This window comes from Heptranchias perlo, unplaced genomic scaffold, assembly GCF_035084215.1.
Source record: "Heptranchias perlo isolate sHepPer1 unplaced genomic scaffold, sHepPer1.hap1 HAP1_SCAFFOLD_52, whole genome shotgun sequence".
Lineage (NCBI taxonomy): Eukaryota > Metazoa > Chordata > Chondrichthyes > Hexanchiformes > Hexanchidae > Heptranchias > Heptranchias perlo.
The window spans coordinates 3467213-3485199 of NW_027139537.1; the positions used below are offsets into that span (position 1 = coordinate 3467213).

The following is a 17987-nucleotide window of genomic DNA, read 5'->3' on the forward strand; positions in this document are numbered from 1 at the left end:
ACTGAGCCCCACCCTGGCCCCTTCCTATCTGTACGTTGACCCAGTGTCCCACTGCAGCCCAGACTGAGCCCCACCCTGGGCCCTTCTGTCTGTACATTGACCCAGTGTCTCACTGCAGCCCAGGCTGAGACCCACCTTGGGCCCTTCCTGTCTGCACATTGTCCCAATGTCACACTGCAGCCCAGACTGAGCCCCACCCTGGGCCCTTCCTGTCTGTGTATTGACCCAGTGTCCCACTGCAGCCCAGACTGAGCCCCACCCTTGGCCCTTCCTGTCTGTACATTCAACTAGTGTCCCACTGCAGCCCAGACTGTGCCCCACACTGGGCCCTTCCTGTCCGTACATTGACCCAGTGTCTCACTGCAGCCCTGACTGAGCCCCACCCTGGGCCCTTCCTGTATGTACATTCACCCATTCTCCCACTGCAGCCCAGACTGAGCCCCACCCTGGGCCATTCCTGTCTGCACATTGACCCAGTTTCCCACTGCAGCCCAGACTGAGACCCACCCTGGGCCCTTCCCGTCTGTACATTGACCCAGTGTCTCACTGCAGCCCAGACTGAGCCCCACCCTGGGCCCTTCCTCTCCGTACATTGACCCAGTGTCCCACTGCAGCCCAGACTGAGCCCCACTCTGTGCCCTTCCTGTCTGCACATTGACCCAGTGTCCCACTGCAGCGCAGCCTGAGCCACACAATTGGCCCTTCCTGTCTGTACAGTGACCCAGTGTCCCACTGCAGCCCAGACTGAGCCCCACCCTGGGCCCTTCCTGTCTGCACATTGACCCAGTGTCCCACTGCAGCCCAGACTGAGCCCCACCTTGGCCCCTTCCTGTCTGTACATTGACCCAGTGTCCCACTGCAGCCCAGACTGAGCTCCACCCCGGGCCCTTCCTGTCTGTGCATTGACCCAGTGTCCCACTGCAGCCCAGACTGAGCCACACCCTGGGCCCTTCCTGTCTGTACATTGACCCAGTGTCCCACTGCATCCCAGACTGAGCCCCAGCTTGGGCCCTTCCTGTCTGTACATTGACCAAGTGACTCACTGCAGCCCAGACTGAACCCCACCCTGGGCCGTTCCTGTCTGTACATTGACTCAGTGTCCCACTGCAGCCCAGACTGAGCCCCACCCTTGGCCTTTCCTGTCTGTACATTGATCCAGTGTCCAACTGTAGCCCAGACTGAGCCCCAGCTTGGGCCCTTCCTGTCTGTACAATGACCCAGAGTCTCACTGCAGCCCAGACTGAGCCCCACCCTGGGCCCTTCCTGTCTGTACGTTGACCCAGTGTCCCACTGCAGCCCAGACTGAGCCCCACCCTGGGCCCTTCCTCTCTGTACATTAACCCAGTGTCCCACTGCAGCCCAGACTGAGCCACACTCTGTGCCCTTCCTGTCTGTACATTGACCCAGTGTCCCACTGCAGCGCAGCCTGAGCCACACACTTGGCCCTTCCTGTCTGTACAGTGACCCAGTGTCCCACTGCAGCCCAGACTGAGCCCCACCCTGGGCCCTTCCTGTCTGCACATTGACCCAGTGTCCCACTGCAGCCCAGACTGAGCCCCACCCTGGGCCCTTCCTGTCTGCACATTGACCCAGTGTCCCACTGCAGCCCAGACTGAGCCCCACCTTGGCCCCTTCCTGTCTGTACATTGACCCAGTTTCCCACTGCAGCCCAGACTGAGACCCACTCTGGGCCCTTCCTGTCTGTACCTTGACCCAGTGTCCCACTGCAGCCCAGACTGAGCCCCCCCTGGTCCTTTCCTGTCGGGTACATTGACCAAGTGACTCACTGCAGCCCAGACTGAACCCCACCCTTGGCCGTTCCTATCTGTACATTGACTCAGTGTCCCACTGCAGCCCAGACTGAGCCCCACCCTTGGCCTTTCCTGTCTGTACATTGATCCAGTGTCCAACTGTAGCCCAGACTGAGCCCCAGCTTGGGCCCTTCCTGTCTGTACATTGACCCAGAGTCTCACTGCAGCCCAGACTGAGCCCCACCCTGGGCCCTTCCTGTCTGTACGTTGACCCAGTGTCCCACTGCAGCCCAGACTGAGCCCCACCCTGGGCCCTTCCTCTCTGTGCATTGACCCAGTGTCCCACTGCAGCCCAGACTGAGCCCCACCCTGGGCCCTTCCTGTCTGTACATTGAACCAGTGTCCCACTGCACCCCAGACTGTGCCCCACGCTGGGCCCTTCCTGTCTCTACATTGACCCAGTGTCCCACTGCAGCCCAGACTGAGCCCCACCCTGGCCCCTTCCTGTCTGTACATTGACCCAGTGTCCCACTGCAGCCCAGACTGAGCCCCACCCTGGGCCCTTCCTGTCTGTACATTGACCCAGTGTCTCACTGCAGCCCAGGCTGAGACCCACCTTGGGCGCTTCCTGTCTGCACATTGTCCCAATGTCCCACTGCAGCCCAGACTGAGCCCCACCCTTGGCCCTTCCTGTCTGTACATTCAACCAGTGTCCCACTGCAGCCCAGACTGTGCCCCACACTGGGCCCTTCCTGTCCGTACATTGACCCAGTGTCTCACTGCAGCCCTGACTGAGCCCCACCCTGGGCCCTTCCTGTATGTAAATTCACCCATTCTCCCACTGCAGCCCAGACTGAGCCCCACCCTGGGCCCTTCCTGTCTGTACATTGACCCAGTGTCTCACTGCAGCCCAGACTGAGCCCCACCCTGGGCCCTTCCTCTCCGTACATTGACCCAGTGTCCCACTGCAGCCCAGACTGAGCCCCACTCTGTGCCCTTCCTGTCTGTACATTGACCCAGTGTCCCACTGCAGCGCAGCCTGAGCCACACACTTGGCCCTTCCTGTCTGTACAGTGACCCAGTGTCCCACTGCAGCCCAGACTGAGCCCCACCCTGGGCCCTTCCTGTCTGCACATTGACCCAGTGTCCCACTGCAGCCCAGACTGAGCCCCACCTTGGCCCCTTCCTGTCTGTACATTGACCCAGTGTCCCACTGCAGCCCAGACTGAGCTCCACCCCGGGCCCTTCCTGTCTGTGCATTGACCCAGTGTCCCACTGCAGCCCAGACTGAGCCCCACCCTGGGCCCTTCCTGTCTGTACATTGACCCAGTGTCCCACTGCAGCCCAGACTGTGCCCCAGCTTGGGCCCTTCCTGTCTGTCCATTGACCCAGAGTCTCACTGCAGCCCAGACTGAGCCCCACCCTGGGCCCTTCCTGTCTGTACGTTGACCCAGTGTCCCACTGCAGCCCAGACTGAGCCCCACCCTGGGCCCTTCCTCTCTGTACATTGACCCAGTGTCCCACTGCAGCCCAGACTGAGCCGCACCCTGGGCCCTTCCTGTCTGTACCTTGAACCAGTTTCCCACTGCATCCCAGACTGTGCCCCACGCTGGGCCCTTCCTGTCTGTACATTGACCCAGTGTCCCACTGCAGCCCAGACTGAGCCCCACCCTGGCCCCTTCCTGTCTGTACATTGACCCAGTGTCCCACTGCAGCCCAGACTGAGCCCCACCCTGGGCCCTTCCTGTCTGTACCTTGACCCAGTGTCTCACTGCAGCCCAGGCTGAGACCCACCTTGGGCCCTTCCTGTCTGCACATTGTCCCAATGTCACACTGCAGCCCAGACTGAGCCCCACCCTGGGCCCTTCCTGTCTGTGTATTGACCCAGTGTCCCACTGCAGCCCAGACTGAGCCCCACCCTTGGCCCTTCCTGTCTGTTCATTCAACCAGTGTCCCACTGCAGCCCAGACTGTGCCCCACACTGGGCCCTTCCTGTCCGTACATTGACCCAGTGTCTCACTGCAGCCCTGACTGAGCCCCACCCTGGGCCCTTCCTGTATGTACATTCACCCATTCTCCCACTGCAGCCCAGACTGAGCCCCTCCCTGGGCCCTTCCTGTCTGCACATTGACCCAGTTTCCCACTGCAGCCCAGACTGAGACCCACCCTGGGCCCTTCCTGTCTGTACATTGACCCAGTGTCTCACTGCAGCCCAGACTGAGCCCCACCCTGAGCCCTTCCTCTCCGTACATTGACCCAGTGTCCCACTGCAGCCCAGACTGAGCCCCACTCTGTGCCCTTCCTGTCTGTACATTGACCCAGTGTCCCACTGCAGCGCAGCCTGAGCCACACACTTGGCCCTTCCTGTCTGTACAGTGACCCAGTGTCCCACTGCAGCCCAGACTGAGCCCAACCCTGGGCCCTTCCTGTCTGCACATTGACCCAGTGTCCCACTGCAGCCCAGACTGAGCCCCACCTTGGCCCCTTCCTGTCTGTACATTGACCCAGTGTCCCACTGCAGCCCAGACTGAGCTCCACCCCGGGCCATTCCTGTCTGTGCATTGACCCAGTGTCCCACTGCAGCCCAGACTGAGCCCCACCCTGGGCCCTTCCTGTCCGTACATTGACCCAGTGTCCCACTGCAGCCCAGACTGAGCCCCAGCTTGGGCCCTTCCTGTCTGTACATTGACCCAGAGTCTCACTGCAGCCCAGACTGAGCCCCACCCTGGGCCCTTCCTGTCTGTACGTTGACCCAGTGTCCCACTGCAGCCCAGACTGAGCCCCACCCTGGGCCCTTCCTCTCTGTACATTGACCCAGTGTCCCACTGCAGCCCAGACTGAGCCCCACCCTGGGCCCTTCCTGTCTGTACATTGAACCAGTGTCCCACTGCATCCCAGACTGTGCCCCACGCTGGGCCCTTCCTGTCTGTACATTGACCCAGTGTCCCACTGCAGCCCAGACTGAGCCCCACCCTGGCCCCTTCCTGTCTGTACATTGACCCAGTGTCCCACTGCAGCCCAGACTGAGCCCCACCCTGGGCCCTTCCTGTCTGTACATTGACCCAGTGTCTCACTGCAGCCCAGGCTGAGACCCACCTTGGGCCCTTCCTGTCTGCACATTGTCCCAATGTCACACTGCAGCCCAGACTGAGCCCGACCCTGGGCCCTTCCTGTCTGTGTATTGACCCAGTGTCCCACTGCAGCCCAGACTGAGCCCCACCCTTGGCCCTTCCTGTCTGTACATTGACCCAGTGTCTCACTGCAGCCCAGATTGAGCCCCACCCTGGGCCCTTCCTCTCCGTACATTGACCCAGTGTCCCACTGCAGCCCAGACTGAGCCCCACTCTGTGCCCTTCCTGTCTGTACATTGACCCAGTGTCCCACTGCAGCGCAGCCTGAGCCACACACTTGGCCCTTCCTGTCTGTACAGTGACCCAGTGTCCCACTGCAGCCCAGACTGAGCCCCAGCCTGGGCCCTTCCTGTCTGCACATTGACCCAGTGTCCCACTGCAGCCCAGACTGAGCCCCACCTTGGCCCCTTCCTGTCTGTACATTGACCCAGTGTCCCACTGCAGCCCAGACTGAGCTCCACCCCGGGCCCTTCCTGTCTGTGCATTGACCCAGTTTCCCACTGCAGCCCAGACTGAGCCCCACCCTGGGCCCTTCCTGTCTGTACATTGACCCAGTGTCCCACTGCAGCCCAGACTGAGCCCCACCCTGGGCCCTTACTCTCTGTACATTGACCCAGTGCCCCACTGCAGCCCAGACTGAGCCCCACCCTGGGCCCTTCCTGTCTGTGCATTGACCCAGTGCCCCACTGCAGCCCAGACTGAGCCCCAACCTGGTCCCTTCCTGTCTGTACATTGACCCCGTGTCCCACTGCAGCCCAGACGAAGCCCCACCCTGGGCCCTTCCTGTCTGTGCATTGACCCAGTGCCCCATTGGGGACCATCCAGCCCCGGATATCCGGCGGAATCAGCGCTGGGGGACCGGGTGACTGAGTCTCGTGACCCTGTCTCTGGGCCTCTGACGTCACAATGGGAGACGACGCTCGCTCAGCTCGAGCTGGAATCCGTTAAAGGGCCGTTAGGATTTAAACCTGGAGCGCGGCCGGTTAAAGGGGAGGGACAGAGAATCGGCCAAAAATATTCATATAATGAGACTAGCAATGGTTATAAATTGAAATGATCATATAATGAGACCAGGAATGGTTATAAATTGAAATGTTCACACTCCCACACTCAGTCCGGGTCTCGTTCCCTGCAGTGACTTCAGCTGATTCTTTCCGTTTGAACTGAACCGATTCTCCCCCAGCCTGAAACAGATTAAAGATTAAACAGGAAATAAACAGATTGAACAACAGTGTAAATAACAGGGAGACTGGGGTTAATATTTCAATAATAATTACACAGATATTACCCATAAAAGGGACTGAATCCCATTGATATTTTATTTATTGTATTAAACATGAACACAAACACTCACCCGATCCGCTCCAGACTCCTGCGGGTCAGTATGAGGGAGCGGAGAGCGGGGACAGATCGGTCTGTGAAGGAGTTTGATCCCAGAGACAGATCCGTCAGTGACTGGTTTTCATGGAGAGCGGAGACGAGATCGGTACAAGAATCTGTGAAACCGACATCAGTCAGACTGGGGATCAGAGAGAGAGAAATAACAGGAATCAGGGGAAATATCCAGTATTTATTTGTATTATTGTTACTTATACTGAGATTAATGTACCGTGTTAGACATCCAGTTATTATAAACACAATCTCACACAGTCTGATACTTACTCCAGTTCCTGTATTTTACAGTCCGGGTTCCTCAGAGCCGCAGACAGTAGTTTCACTCCTGAATCTCCCAGTTTATTTTGACTCAGGTTCAGAACCGTCAGTGACCGGTTTGTACTGAGAGCGGAGACGAGATCCTCGGTACAAGAATCTGTGAGATCGTTAGCGCATAACCTGGAGATCAGAGAGAGAGAGAGACGAGCAGAGAAATGAAATGTATCCCAGGACGTTATGGGAGGTTAGGGAGGAAATTGCGGGTCCCCGAGCAGAGATATTTGAATCATCGACAGCTACAGGTGAGGTGCCTGAAGATTGGAGGGCAGCAAATGTTGTGCCTTTGTTTAAGGGCGGCAGGGAAAAGCCTGGGAACTACAGACCGGTGAGCCTGACATCTGTCGTGGGTAAGTTGTTCGAGGGTATTCTGAGAGACAGGATCTACAGGCATTTGGAGAGGCAGGGACTGATTAGGAACAGTCAGCATGGTTTTGTGAGAGGAAAATCATGTCTCACGAATTTGATTGAGTTTTTTGAAGGGGTAACCAAGAAGATAGATGAGGGCTGTGCAGTAGACGTGGTCTACATGGACTTCAGCAAAGCCTTTGACAAGGCACCGCATGCTAAATTGTTACATAAGGTTAAATCTCATGGGATCCAAGGTGAGGTAGCCAATTGGATACAAAATTGGCTTGACGACAGAAGACAGAGTGTGGCTGTAGAGGGTTGTTTATTCAAAGTGGAGGCCTGTGTCCAGCGGTGTGCCTCAGGGATCGGTGCTGGGTCCGCTGTTATTTGTTATTTATATTAATGATTTGGTTGAGAATTTAGGAGGCATAGTTAGTAAGTTTGCAGATGACACCAAGATTGGTGGCATTGTGGACAGTGAAGAAGGTTATCTTGGATTGCAACGGGATGTTGATAAATTGGGCCAGTGGGCCGATGAATGGCAGATGGAGTTTAATTTTGATAAATGTGAGGTGATGCATTTTGGTCGATCGAATCGGGCCAGTACCTACTCCGTTAATGGTAGGGCGTTGGGGAGAGTTATAGAACAAAGAGATCTCCGAGTACAGGTTCATAGCTCCTTGAAAGTGGAGTCACAGGTGGATAGGGTGGTGAAGAAGGCATTCGGCATGCTTGGTTTCATTGGTCAGAACATTGAATACAGGAGTTGGGATGTCTTGTTGAAGTTGTACAGGACATTAGTAAGACCACACTTGGAATACTGTGTACAGTTCTGGTCACCCTATTATAGAAAGGATATTATTAAACTAGAAAGAGTGCAGAAAAGATTTCCTTGGATGCTACCGGGACTTGATGGTTTGACTAAAAGGGAGAGGTTAGATAGACTGGGACTTTTTTCCCTGGAGAGTAGGAGGTTAAGGTGTGATCTTATAGAAGTCTATAAAATAATGAGGGGCATAGATAAGGTAGATAGTCAAAATCTTTTCCCAAAGGTAGGGGAGTCTATAACGAGGGGGCATAGATTTAAGGTGAGAGGGGAGATATACAAAGGGTGGTGAGTGTCTGGAACGAGCTGCCAGAGGCAGTAGTAGAGGCGGGTACAATTTTGTCTTTTAAAAAGCATTTGGACAGTTACATGGGTAAGATGGGTATAGAGGGATATGGGCCAAGTGCAGGCAATTGGGACTAGCTTAGTGGTATAAACTGGGCGACATGGACATGTTGGGCCGAAGGGCCTGTTTCCATGTTGTAACTTCTATGATTCTATGATAACAGGAATCAGAGTAAAATCTCAGTATTTAATGAATTATTGTTACTTATTCTGACATTAATGTATCGTGTTCAGCATCCAGTTATTATAAACACAATCTTACACAGTCTGATACTTACTCCAGTTTCTGTATTTTACAGTCCGGATTCCGCAGAGCCTCAGACAGTAGTTTCACTCCTGAATCTCCCAGTTTATTATAACTCAGGTTCAGAACCGTCAGTGACCGGTTTGTACTGAGAGCGGAGGAGAGATCATCGGTACAAGAATCTGTGAGATCGTTCGCGCATAACCTGGAGATCAGAGAGAGAGAGAGAGAGATGAGCAGAGATAACAGGAATCAGATTAAATTCTCAGTATTTACTGAATTATTGTTACTTATTCTGACATTAATGTATCGTGTTCAGCATCCAGTTATTATCAACACAATCTCACAGTCTGATACTTACTCCAGTTTCTGTATTTTACAGTCCGGGTTCCTCAGAGCCGCAGACAGTAGTTTCACTCCTGAATCTCCCAGTTTATTATTACTCAGGTCCAGACCCATCAGTGACCGGTTTGCACTGAGAGCGGAGGAGAGATCCTCGGTACAAGAATCTGTGAGATCGTTATCCCTTAACCTGGAGATCAGAGATATGGAGCGAGAGAGAGACGAGCAGAGATAACAGGAATCAAAGTAAATTCCCAGTATTTATTTGCATTATTATTACAGATACCAGTCATAATGTTGAGTGTTAAACATTCAATTGTTGTAAACACAATCTCACACAGTCTGATACTTACTGCAGTTCCTGTATTTTACAGTCCGGGTTCCTCAGAGCCGCAGACAGTAGTTTCACTCCTGAATCTCCCAGATGATTTCTCCCCAGGTTCAGATCCGTCAGTGACCGGTTTGTACTGAGAGCGGAGACGAGATCCTCGATACAAGAAGCTGTGAGATCGTTATCACATAAACTGGAGATCAGAGTGAGGAGAGAGACGAGCAGAGATAACAGGAATCAGATTAAATTCCCAGTATTTATTTGTATTATTATTACTTATGCTGACATTAATGTACCGTGTTAGACATCCAGTTATTATAAACACAATCTCACACAGTCTGATACTTACTCCAGTTCCTGTATTTTGCAGTCCGGGTTCCTCAGAGCCGCAGACAGTAGTTTCACTCCTGAATCTCCCAGTTTATTTCTCACCAGTCTAAACACAAACAGACAGAGAGTGAGAAACAAACTGAATCCAATCCCCGATGTGATACAATTTCTCTCTGATATTACACAAAACACTGAAAAATCTTCAGGAAATTAATAACCAGATTTCCCTGTCACTGACAATGAATCTCACTCTGTCCAACACCCCATATATTCAGGGACTGTCAGTATATGTATTTATTAAATAAAGTGCTGTCTGTGTGAAGCCTTTTAATGACCCTCAGTCCGGTCTCATTCCCTGATGATCAGAATCACCCTCCTGGAGGTCAGTGACCGGTCCCGTCATGTTTGGGGAAACTTGTCTCATTTCTGCTGCTCCTCAAATCCCAGATTTTATGGGAATGGGGCGATTTTCCCTGAATTAAATGATAAAGCGGTGATTACGTGTACTTTATGCAGTATTATATTAATCTGTATAATATCTCGGGGTGAGTTATACTGTGAAACGGCGCTAACGGCTGCTGTAAAATCTGTCCCACAGGATTTCATGTGATAAGGAGAGGTTATTCTGTCCTGTTACAAGTTTTAAATGTTTCTTTAGTCCTAGTTTCTTGGGGAGGGGAGTCTCTCACATTGTTCCCCATTAAACCGGCTCTACATTTATTTCAGGTGTAACGGGCCCGACAGTTTTTGGGGAATTTTCTGAAGTTCCATCCCAGAGCAGGTCCTCACACAGGGAGCAGATTATGGGAAATTCCCAGATTCATTGCCCCTGGTTAACCCCAGGAGCCTCCCGGTGTGTGTGAGACCCCACCGCTGGCCGGTGTGTGTCTGTACACCCACAACCCGTTAGATTGGAACCTTTTACCGGCAGATTTTAGTTCCCTAATCCCACTGAATTGTCGGCCTGGATTAATGAGCGAGGGGCCTGACTCCACGACCTGCTGACTCAGAGGCATGAGTGCTGCCAGCTGGGTGAAGAGATGGTGGATGTATTGGAGAGTGTGAAGGGCTGTGTCATTGATGAGTTAAGATAACGTACCGCCGTCCTGCGGGGAAAGCTCAGCCCGCCCACTGACGGTTGACTGCCCGAAAGCTGTGTTTTGCTCTTTGTTACTGAATGTTTGGTGTTTCTGCTTCCCTCTCCAACACACGTTGACAGTCCGGTGACCGTCACTTGCCCCCACACCACGGTAAGAGGGTGGGATGCTCCGACACACAGACTGCTGCAGTTAGTGTCGGTCGACGTGTCAGTAACAGTGAGAAGGAGCCTCTTCAATGGACATATCTCAGGAAGTGAGAAAAACATCAATAAATACGATGAATTGCAATTAAGTTATCAGACTCTTTCAGTGACCTGTATTTACTGATCCGATAAAGACTGTAAAATCCCGACTTGTTCACAAGGATCCATTTTAGATTCTTCAGTCCTGAGGGAATTACTAACCGATGCTCTTATCATTTGTCATCTTTGTGTTCAAACTGCTTCTCTCTGGTTTAACTGAACTGTTTGTTTCCCTTCATTACGGAGCAACAATACAATCCGTGACTGTTCGACAATTGGCCGAACAATAAGAGACAAATAAACAGTTACCTCAACACCTGGCATTTGTGCAGTGCGGGTCCCAGCCGCTGGAGTCCTTCACACTGAATGGAGCAGCTCCGGAGATTGAGGTGTTTTATTGTATCACACAGTCCAATGACATGAGACAGAACGGCACAGTCAATCGGGGTCAGTCGCAATTCATTAAATGTAAGTCTTTCCACAGATCCCACTGTGGCCCGAGCCAGTGTTGTATTCTGAGACTCAAACAGGTAGTGGAATGTGTTCAGGAGGTCTCGTTTCCCAGTTTCATTCCATAAGTTTCCAATCTCTCCAACAACCTTCTCCTTCACCCAGTCAATCACTCCACAGATTGTTTCATGAAGAAATGGACCCAGAAACTCCTCCAGGGGCCGAGCTGACCGTGAGGAGGAGAGACCAACAACAAAACGGAGAAATATCTCAAATCGTCCATCTTTCTTGCTGTGGGCTTCACTGAGGAGTTTCCGGATGTGCCCTGGATCTGGAGTCAGGAATTGTGCGAGTGCGGCTACAAACTCTTGGATGGTGAGGTGCGGGAATGTGTAAACCACACTCTGGGCAGAATCATCTCTCTCCAAAAGTTCCATCATGAACCCAGACAGGAACTGGGAAGGTTGCAGATTGTACTTGATCAAATCTCCATTTCTAAACACAATCTTCTTCTCGGAGACTCCTGTGAAGGCCATCTCACCGACCTTCAGTAACACATCACGGGGGGATTCAATCTCTCGTCCGTGGTTTTTCAGAATGTTATAAATATAGTAGGAATATAGTTGGGTGATGGTCTTGGGAACTCGCTGCTGTTTCCTGTCTCTTTGTGTGAAGAAGGGACCCAGTGACAGACCGAGGATCCAGCAGTAGGAAGGGTTGTAACACATGGTGTACAGGATCTCGTTCTCCTCCACATGTTTGAAAACAGCTGCTGCCACCGCCTGATCTTCAAAAAACTTGTTGAAATATTCCTTCCGTTCCTCACCAACAAATCCCAGGATTTCAGCCCAGACACTGATCTCAGCCTTTTCCAATAAATGTAATGCAGTGGGGCGGCTGGTCACGAGCACTGAACATCCTGGGAGCAGCTTGTGCTGTATTAAACTGTACACAATGTCGGACACTTCACACTGGTCTTCAGGATCTGTGCACATGTAATCAGCCTCTGTATTTATCCGATTGTTATCAAAATCGATACTGTCCTTGAATTCATCTAAACCATCGAATATAAACAGTAATCCCTTTGGGTTCTTCCAGAGCTCTCCCAGAATATTCCTCAAGTAAGGATAGAAAATTAGTATCAAGTTCCACAAGTTTATACGACAGTTCAGAGCATTTAACTCACGGAATTTAAAACTGAAAACAAATTGAAAGTGTGGGTATATTTTCCCAGTGGCCCAGTCATAAACAATCTTTTGTACCATTGTTGTTTTTCCAATCCCCGCGACTCCGCTCACTGCTGCTGAACTCCCAGATTTGGATTTTCTCTGGGAAAAACTGCTCTGGAACAATTGATCAGTTCGGATTTTTTCCAGTTCTCTGCGGAGATGTTTCTTTCTCCACTCTTCATGGTCTCGTCCTCTTGCCAGCAGTTCATGTTCTACTAGTGTCCGATCTCGAACAGTAGAAATGACCGTTAGCTCAGTGTATAGATTGACCAGCTGGAAAATCTTAACCTTCTCCTTTATTAGGATCGTGTTCACTCTCAGTGTTTCAGTTTGGACCCGGAGTGTTTCCTTGTGTTTCTGTTGAACATCTTCAATTAGAACAGACAGAAAGTGGTTCTCAATGTTAGTTGCATTGACATAAAAACAAATTCTCAATCTCACTTTACTATTCAGTAAAATGTTGCGAGATTGAATTCACAGCTTCAATAGAGGTGCGAGCAGGAAATTAAACTCAGTTCCTGAAAAGCTCGTTTGAAAGTGAATCACGGCGGAGAAAAGTTTCAAATCCTCACTTGATTCTAATATTTACTGAACATGGAGATTTCGATGAAGGTGATATTTTCCCTCTGATGATTAATACTATCAGTCCTGCCCTGTACTATGGACATCACAATACAAATCCAAACGTGATTCTGGTATACGAAACTTGAAGTTCCAGTGGAATAATTTATGAAACTGTCAGTGTTGCTGACCCTCTGCGGAAATGGGAAATAGGTTATAGTGTGCATTGGGAGAGGGACAGACTGTGAATGGGCATAAGTTCCACTGTTATAGTATCAGACCTCAGGCAGTTTATCTGGGATATTTTATGTACTGGGAGAGGGACAGACTGTGAATGGACAGAAGTCCCACTGTTATTCTATCAGACCTCGGGCAGGTTATCTGGGATATTGTGGGCATTGGGAGAGGGACAGTTTGTGAATAGTCAGAAGTTCCACTGTTAGTGTATCAGGTCCTGGACAGGTTACCTGGGGTATTGTGGGAACTGGGAGAGGGACAGTTTGTGAATAGACAGAAGTTCCACTGTTAGTGTATCAGGTCCTGGAAAGGTTACCTGGGGTATTGTGGGCACTTGTAGTCACTGGAGGAATATTATTGCAAGTGTGAAGCCACGGAGAGGAATAAGACGATGACAGAAGTTAAACTGCTATTGTTTCAGGACTGGTGCAGGTTATCTGGGGTGTTGTGTGTATTGGGAGAAGGTTAGATTGAATAGGCAGGAGTTAAGTTGCTGTTGATTCAGGACTGGTGCAGGTTATCTGGGGTGTTGTGTGTATTGGGAGAAGATTAGATTGAATAGGCAGGAGTTAAGTTGCTGTTGATTCAGGACTGGTGCAGGTTATCTGGGGTGTTGTGTGTATTGGGAGAAGGTTAGATTGAATAGGCAGGAGTTAAGTTGCTGTTGATTCAGGACTGGTGCAGGTTATCTGGGGTGTTGTGTGTATTGGGAGAAGGTTAGATTGAATAGGCAGGAGTTAAGTTGCTATTGATTCAGGACTCGGGCAGGTTATCTGGGGTGTTGTGTGTATTGGGAGAAGGTTAGATTGAATAGGCAGGAGTTAAGTTGCTATTGATTCAGGACTCGGGCAGGTTATCTGGGGTGTTGTGTGTATTGGGAGAAGGTTAGATTGAATAGGCAGGAGTTAAGTTGCTGTTGATTCAGGACTGGTGCAGGTTATCTGGGGTGTTGTGTGTATTGGGAGAAGGTTAGATTGAATAGGCAGGAGTTAAGTTGCTATTGATTCAGGACTGGTGCAGGTTATCTGGGGTGTTGTGTGTATTGGGAGAAGATTAGATTGAATAGGCAGGAGTTAAGATGCTGTTGATTCAGGACTGGTGCAGGTTATCTGGGGTGTTGTGTGTATTGGGAGAAGGTTAGATTGAATAGACAGGAGTTAAGTTGCTGTTGATTCAGGACTGGTGCAGGTTATCTGGGGTGTTGTGTGTATTGGGAGAAGGTTAGATTGAATAGGCAGGAGTTAAGTTGCTGTTGATTCAGGACTGGTGCAGGTTATCTGGGGTGTTGTGTGTATTGGGAGAAGATTAGATTGAATAGGCAGGAGTTAAGATGCTGTTGATTCAGGACTGGTGCAGGTTATCTGGGGTGTTGTGTGTATTGGGAGAAGGTTAGATTGAATAGGCAGGAGTTAAGTTGCTGTTGATTCAGGACTGGTGCACGTTATCTGGGGTGTTGTGTGTATTGGGAGAAGGTTAGATTGAATAGGCAGGAGTTAAGTTGCTGTTGATTCAGGACTGGTGCAGGTTATCTGGGGTGTTGTGTGTATTGGGAGAAGGTTAGATTGAATAGGCAGGAGTTAAGTTGCTGTTGATTCAGGACTGGTGCAGGTTATCTGGGGTGTTGTGTGTATTGGGAGAAGATTAGAATGAATAGGCAGGAGTTAAGTTGCTGTTGATTGAGGACTGGTGCAGGTTATCTGGGGTGTTGTGTGTATTGGGAGAAGGTTAGATTGAATAGGCAGGAGTTAAGTTGCTGTTGATTCAGGACTCGGGCAGGTTATCTGGGGTGTTGTGTGTATTGGGAGAAGATTAGATTGAATAGACAGGAGTTAAGTTGCTGTTGATTCAGGACTCGGGCAGGTTATCTGGGGTATTACGTACATTTCTACAATCACTTTTTCACAGGTAATGATTATTGCCATTCTGTAGGTACAGAGGGGAATCAGAATGATGATGGAAGGTACTCGGACTTTAGGTTGAGGGAGTGGTGAGAGGGTTTCGTGTATTTTGTTTGTGCAAGCGAATTCAGGATTGAAATATTTCAATGGAATTCCCAACATTAGTAAGAACATAAGAAATAGAAGCAGGTGTAGGCCATACGGCCCCTCGAGCCTCCGCCGCCATTCATTAAGGTCATGGTTGATCTACCTTAAATCCACTTGCCTACCCTGTCCACATATACATTGATTCCCTTAGTGTCCAAAAATCTATCGATCTCAGTCTTGAATATACTCAACAGAAACAGGAAACAGGCTCACAATCAACAAAATTAATAACGGGGAAGGGAAATCAGGGTAATTTTCTCACCCAAGGATCCAGAGAGCCTGGCAAGGACATTAAAGGGGCAGTGTAAGTGGGGTCAAGAGGCAATTGAACGTGTTTCTGTGGGTACACTGAGAGGAGGGGTAGGTCGGGTCATCTCTCGAACAGGGACAAGCATCTTTGGGCCAAATGGCCTTTTCCTGTCTCTAATCATTCTCCTGTTATATTGTGTTTCAGAAATTGCGAACATTTTTTCAGCCGTTTTACACCAACAACAAATGTGCTTTTATAACAGTCCTGTCATATCACCGATTAGAATTAAAAATACTACTGCCCACATCACTCAGTTTAATGTTAGAGCAGAAAAGATTCACAGTTCATTTCAACTGTTTTCCCAGTAATTATACTCCGTTGTTTCATTTTGGTCTGAATTTCATACAATGCAGGTTTGGGAAATTACATTGGATCTAAACACCTCTGAGTTAAAGGGCTATTTTTTGAGCAGAATAAGGTTCTCTCTTTCACTGCCATTAGGAGGCTAGCCCATAACTTCCGAATTACCCTGAACATTGTCTTTCCCTCACATTTCTCCACGGATTAATGATCTATTGTGTGAACATCTGTACATCTTCTCAGATCAGATCGAACACTTTGACGTCTGTGAAATGATAACATTTTTAACATTTTGCATTTCTCACCTCTTTCCCCACAGGTGATTGTGAGCAGATTTCTAGTGGCGCAGATAAACCGTGACGTCTGGCTCAAAGCACTGCTCATTAATTGTGAGCCCAAAGCATCTGTGGGGCACATTGGAGTTGTGTGTGGGGATTCATAGTATATCAGGATCCTACCAGGTGTGTGTGGGTATTCACAGTGTATCAGGATCCTGCCAGGTGTGTGTGGGTATTCACAGTGTATCAGGATCCTGCCAGGTGTGTGTGGGTATTCACAGTGTATCGGGATCCTGCCAGGTGTGTATGGGGATTCACAGTGAATCAGGATCTTGTCTGGTGGTGTCTGGGGTATCACAGTGTATTAGGATCCCTCGAGATGTGTATGGGGATTCACAGTTCATCAGGATCCTGCCAGGTGTGTATGGGGATTCACAGTGTATCGGGATCCTGCGAGGTGTGTATGGGGATTGTGGTGTCATTGGTGTCAGAGCATGGTACATTGGCGAGACCATGCAGACGCTGCGACAACGGATGAACGGACACCGCGCAACAATCGCCAAACAGGAGGGTTCCCTCCCAGTCGGGGAACACTTCAGCAGTCAAGGACATTCATCCACCGACCTTCGGGTAAGCGTACTCCAAGGCGGCCTTCGAGACACACGACAACGCAAAATCGTCGAACAGAAATTGATAGCCAAGTTCCGCACCCATGAGGACGGCATCAACCGGGATCTTGGGTTCATGTCACGCTACACGTTACCCCACCAGCGAACAAATGTTATCTGTTTTTAATATAACGGGTCAGTTGCTGTCTTTTCTATGTTTCTACCTCTCTATCTCTGTTTTTTTTTGTTGTTTTTTTTTGGTGATTTGTATATTCTGAGACCTGGCAGGTAACACCTGTCTGTCTGCACACTGATTGCCTTGGCAACGGGCAGTTGAAAAAACTGTCTGTAATCACCAAGCATTGTTCTGTGAATTATAAATGCGATTTCATTTCGAGGATTTCATTTCGTTCACCTGAGGAAGGAGGAAGCCTCCGAAAGCTTGTGAATTTAAAATAAAATTGCTGGACTATAACTTGGAGTTGTAAAATTGTTTACAATTGTATGGGGATTCACAGTGTATCGGGATCCTGCCAGGAGTGTATGGGGATTTAACAAGTGATAGCGATCAGCAGCCTGATAAAGTGAAAAAATGCAAACTCCGCATATTTACAGGATGTGTCAAAAATCTTGTCAATTGTAACTTGAATCTACGCAGAATAGTTGAGTATTGATGTCGAATCCAAACGAGGTTAATTTCTGTTCCCTCCACCTTTTGAACTTCTGATTCCCAGATTGTGACAATCTCTAAACAAAAGTCTACAGTCAAACATTCCGATTCTCAGAAGTGAAATAAATGGTTTGAAATCTCCACTTCATCACTTACCTTTCAGGTGACTGGGTATTTCAGATAAACCTCGTCCGATGTTCATATAATCAAATGGATCAGGACCTGTTTAAATCAATTAGATTTCATGAAATCAGATCTGTGTAATATAACAGTAAATTCTGCAATGTTTCAGTCTGAAATTGAATTCAGTGTGTGATTTTACCGTACCAAGTTCCTGCATCTCTTTCAGTATTTTGTCCAACTTTGGTACCGCATGGTGCATTTTCACAAAGGATTCCCACATCACCCTTCGGGCCCGAGAGCCTTTCTCCATCACCAGATTTAGGAGAAGTTTGGAACTGTCCGCCCTGTTTCCCTTCTCCACGATATCAACGACTTTCTGCGAAGAATAATAATAAATATATTGGTACCTCCTTTTCGCATTTCCACAGAAACTGTTTCCCTTTTGTTTTCAGTCCACACAAGAGTTATACCCG

General features: G+C 49.5%; 1 protein-coding gene across 2 annotated transcripts in view; it reads right to left on the reverse strand.

The window, feature by feature from the left end:
- Positions 1 to 5923: 5923 nt before the first annotated feature.
- Positions 5924 to 17987, reverse strand: part of LOC137314570 (NACHT, LRR and PYD domains-containing protein 3-like) — a 28023-nt gene continuing 15959 nt past the window's right edge. Inside the window, exons 4-13 of one of the 2 annotated variants that reach the window (XM_067979887.1) lie at positions 17719 to 17890; positions 17548 to 17613; positions 11013 to 12750; positions 9381 to 9467; positions 9054 to 9224; positions 8720 to 8890; positions 8393 to 8563; positions 6545 to 6715; positions 6237 to 6401; positions 5924 to 6066 (exon numbers count right to left, since the gene is read on the reverse strand). In XM_067979887.1, the coding sequence (XP_067835988.1) occupies positions 5979 to 6066; positions 6237 to 6401; positions 6545 to 6715; positions 8393 to 8563; positions 8720 to 8890; positions 9054 to 9224; positions 9381 to 9467; positions 11013 to 12750; positions 17548 to 17613; positions 17719 to 17890 (3000 nt within the window). In that variant the 3' untranslated portion in view covers positions 5924 to 5978. The remainder of the gene's footprint in view (positions 6067 to 6236; positions 6402 to 6544; positions 6716 to 8392; positions 8564 to 8719; positions 8891 to 9053; positions 9225 to 9380; positions 9468 to 11012; positions 12751 to 17547; positions 17614 to 17718; positions 17891 to 17987) is intronic. The other variant, XM_067979888.1, reaches the window with a different exon arrangement.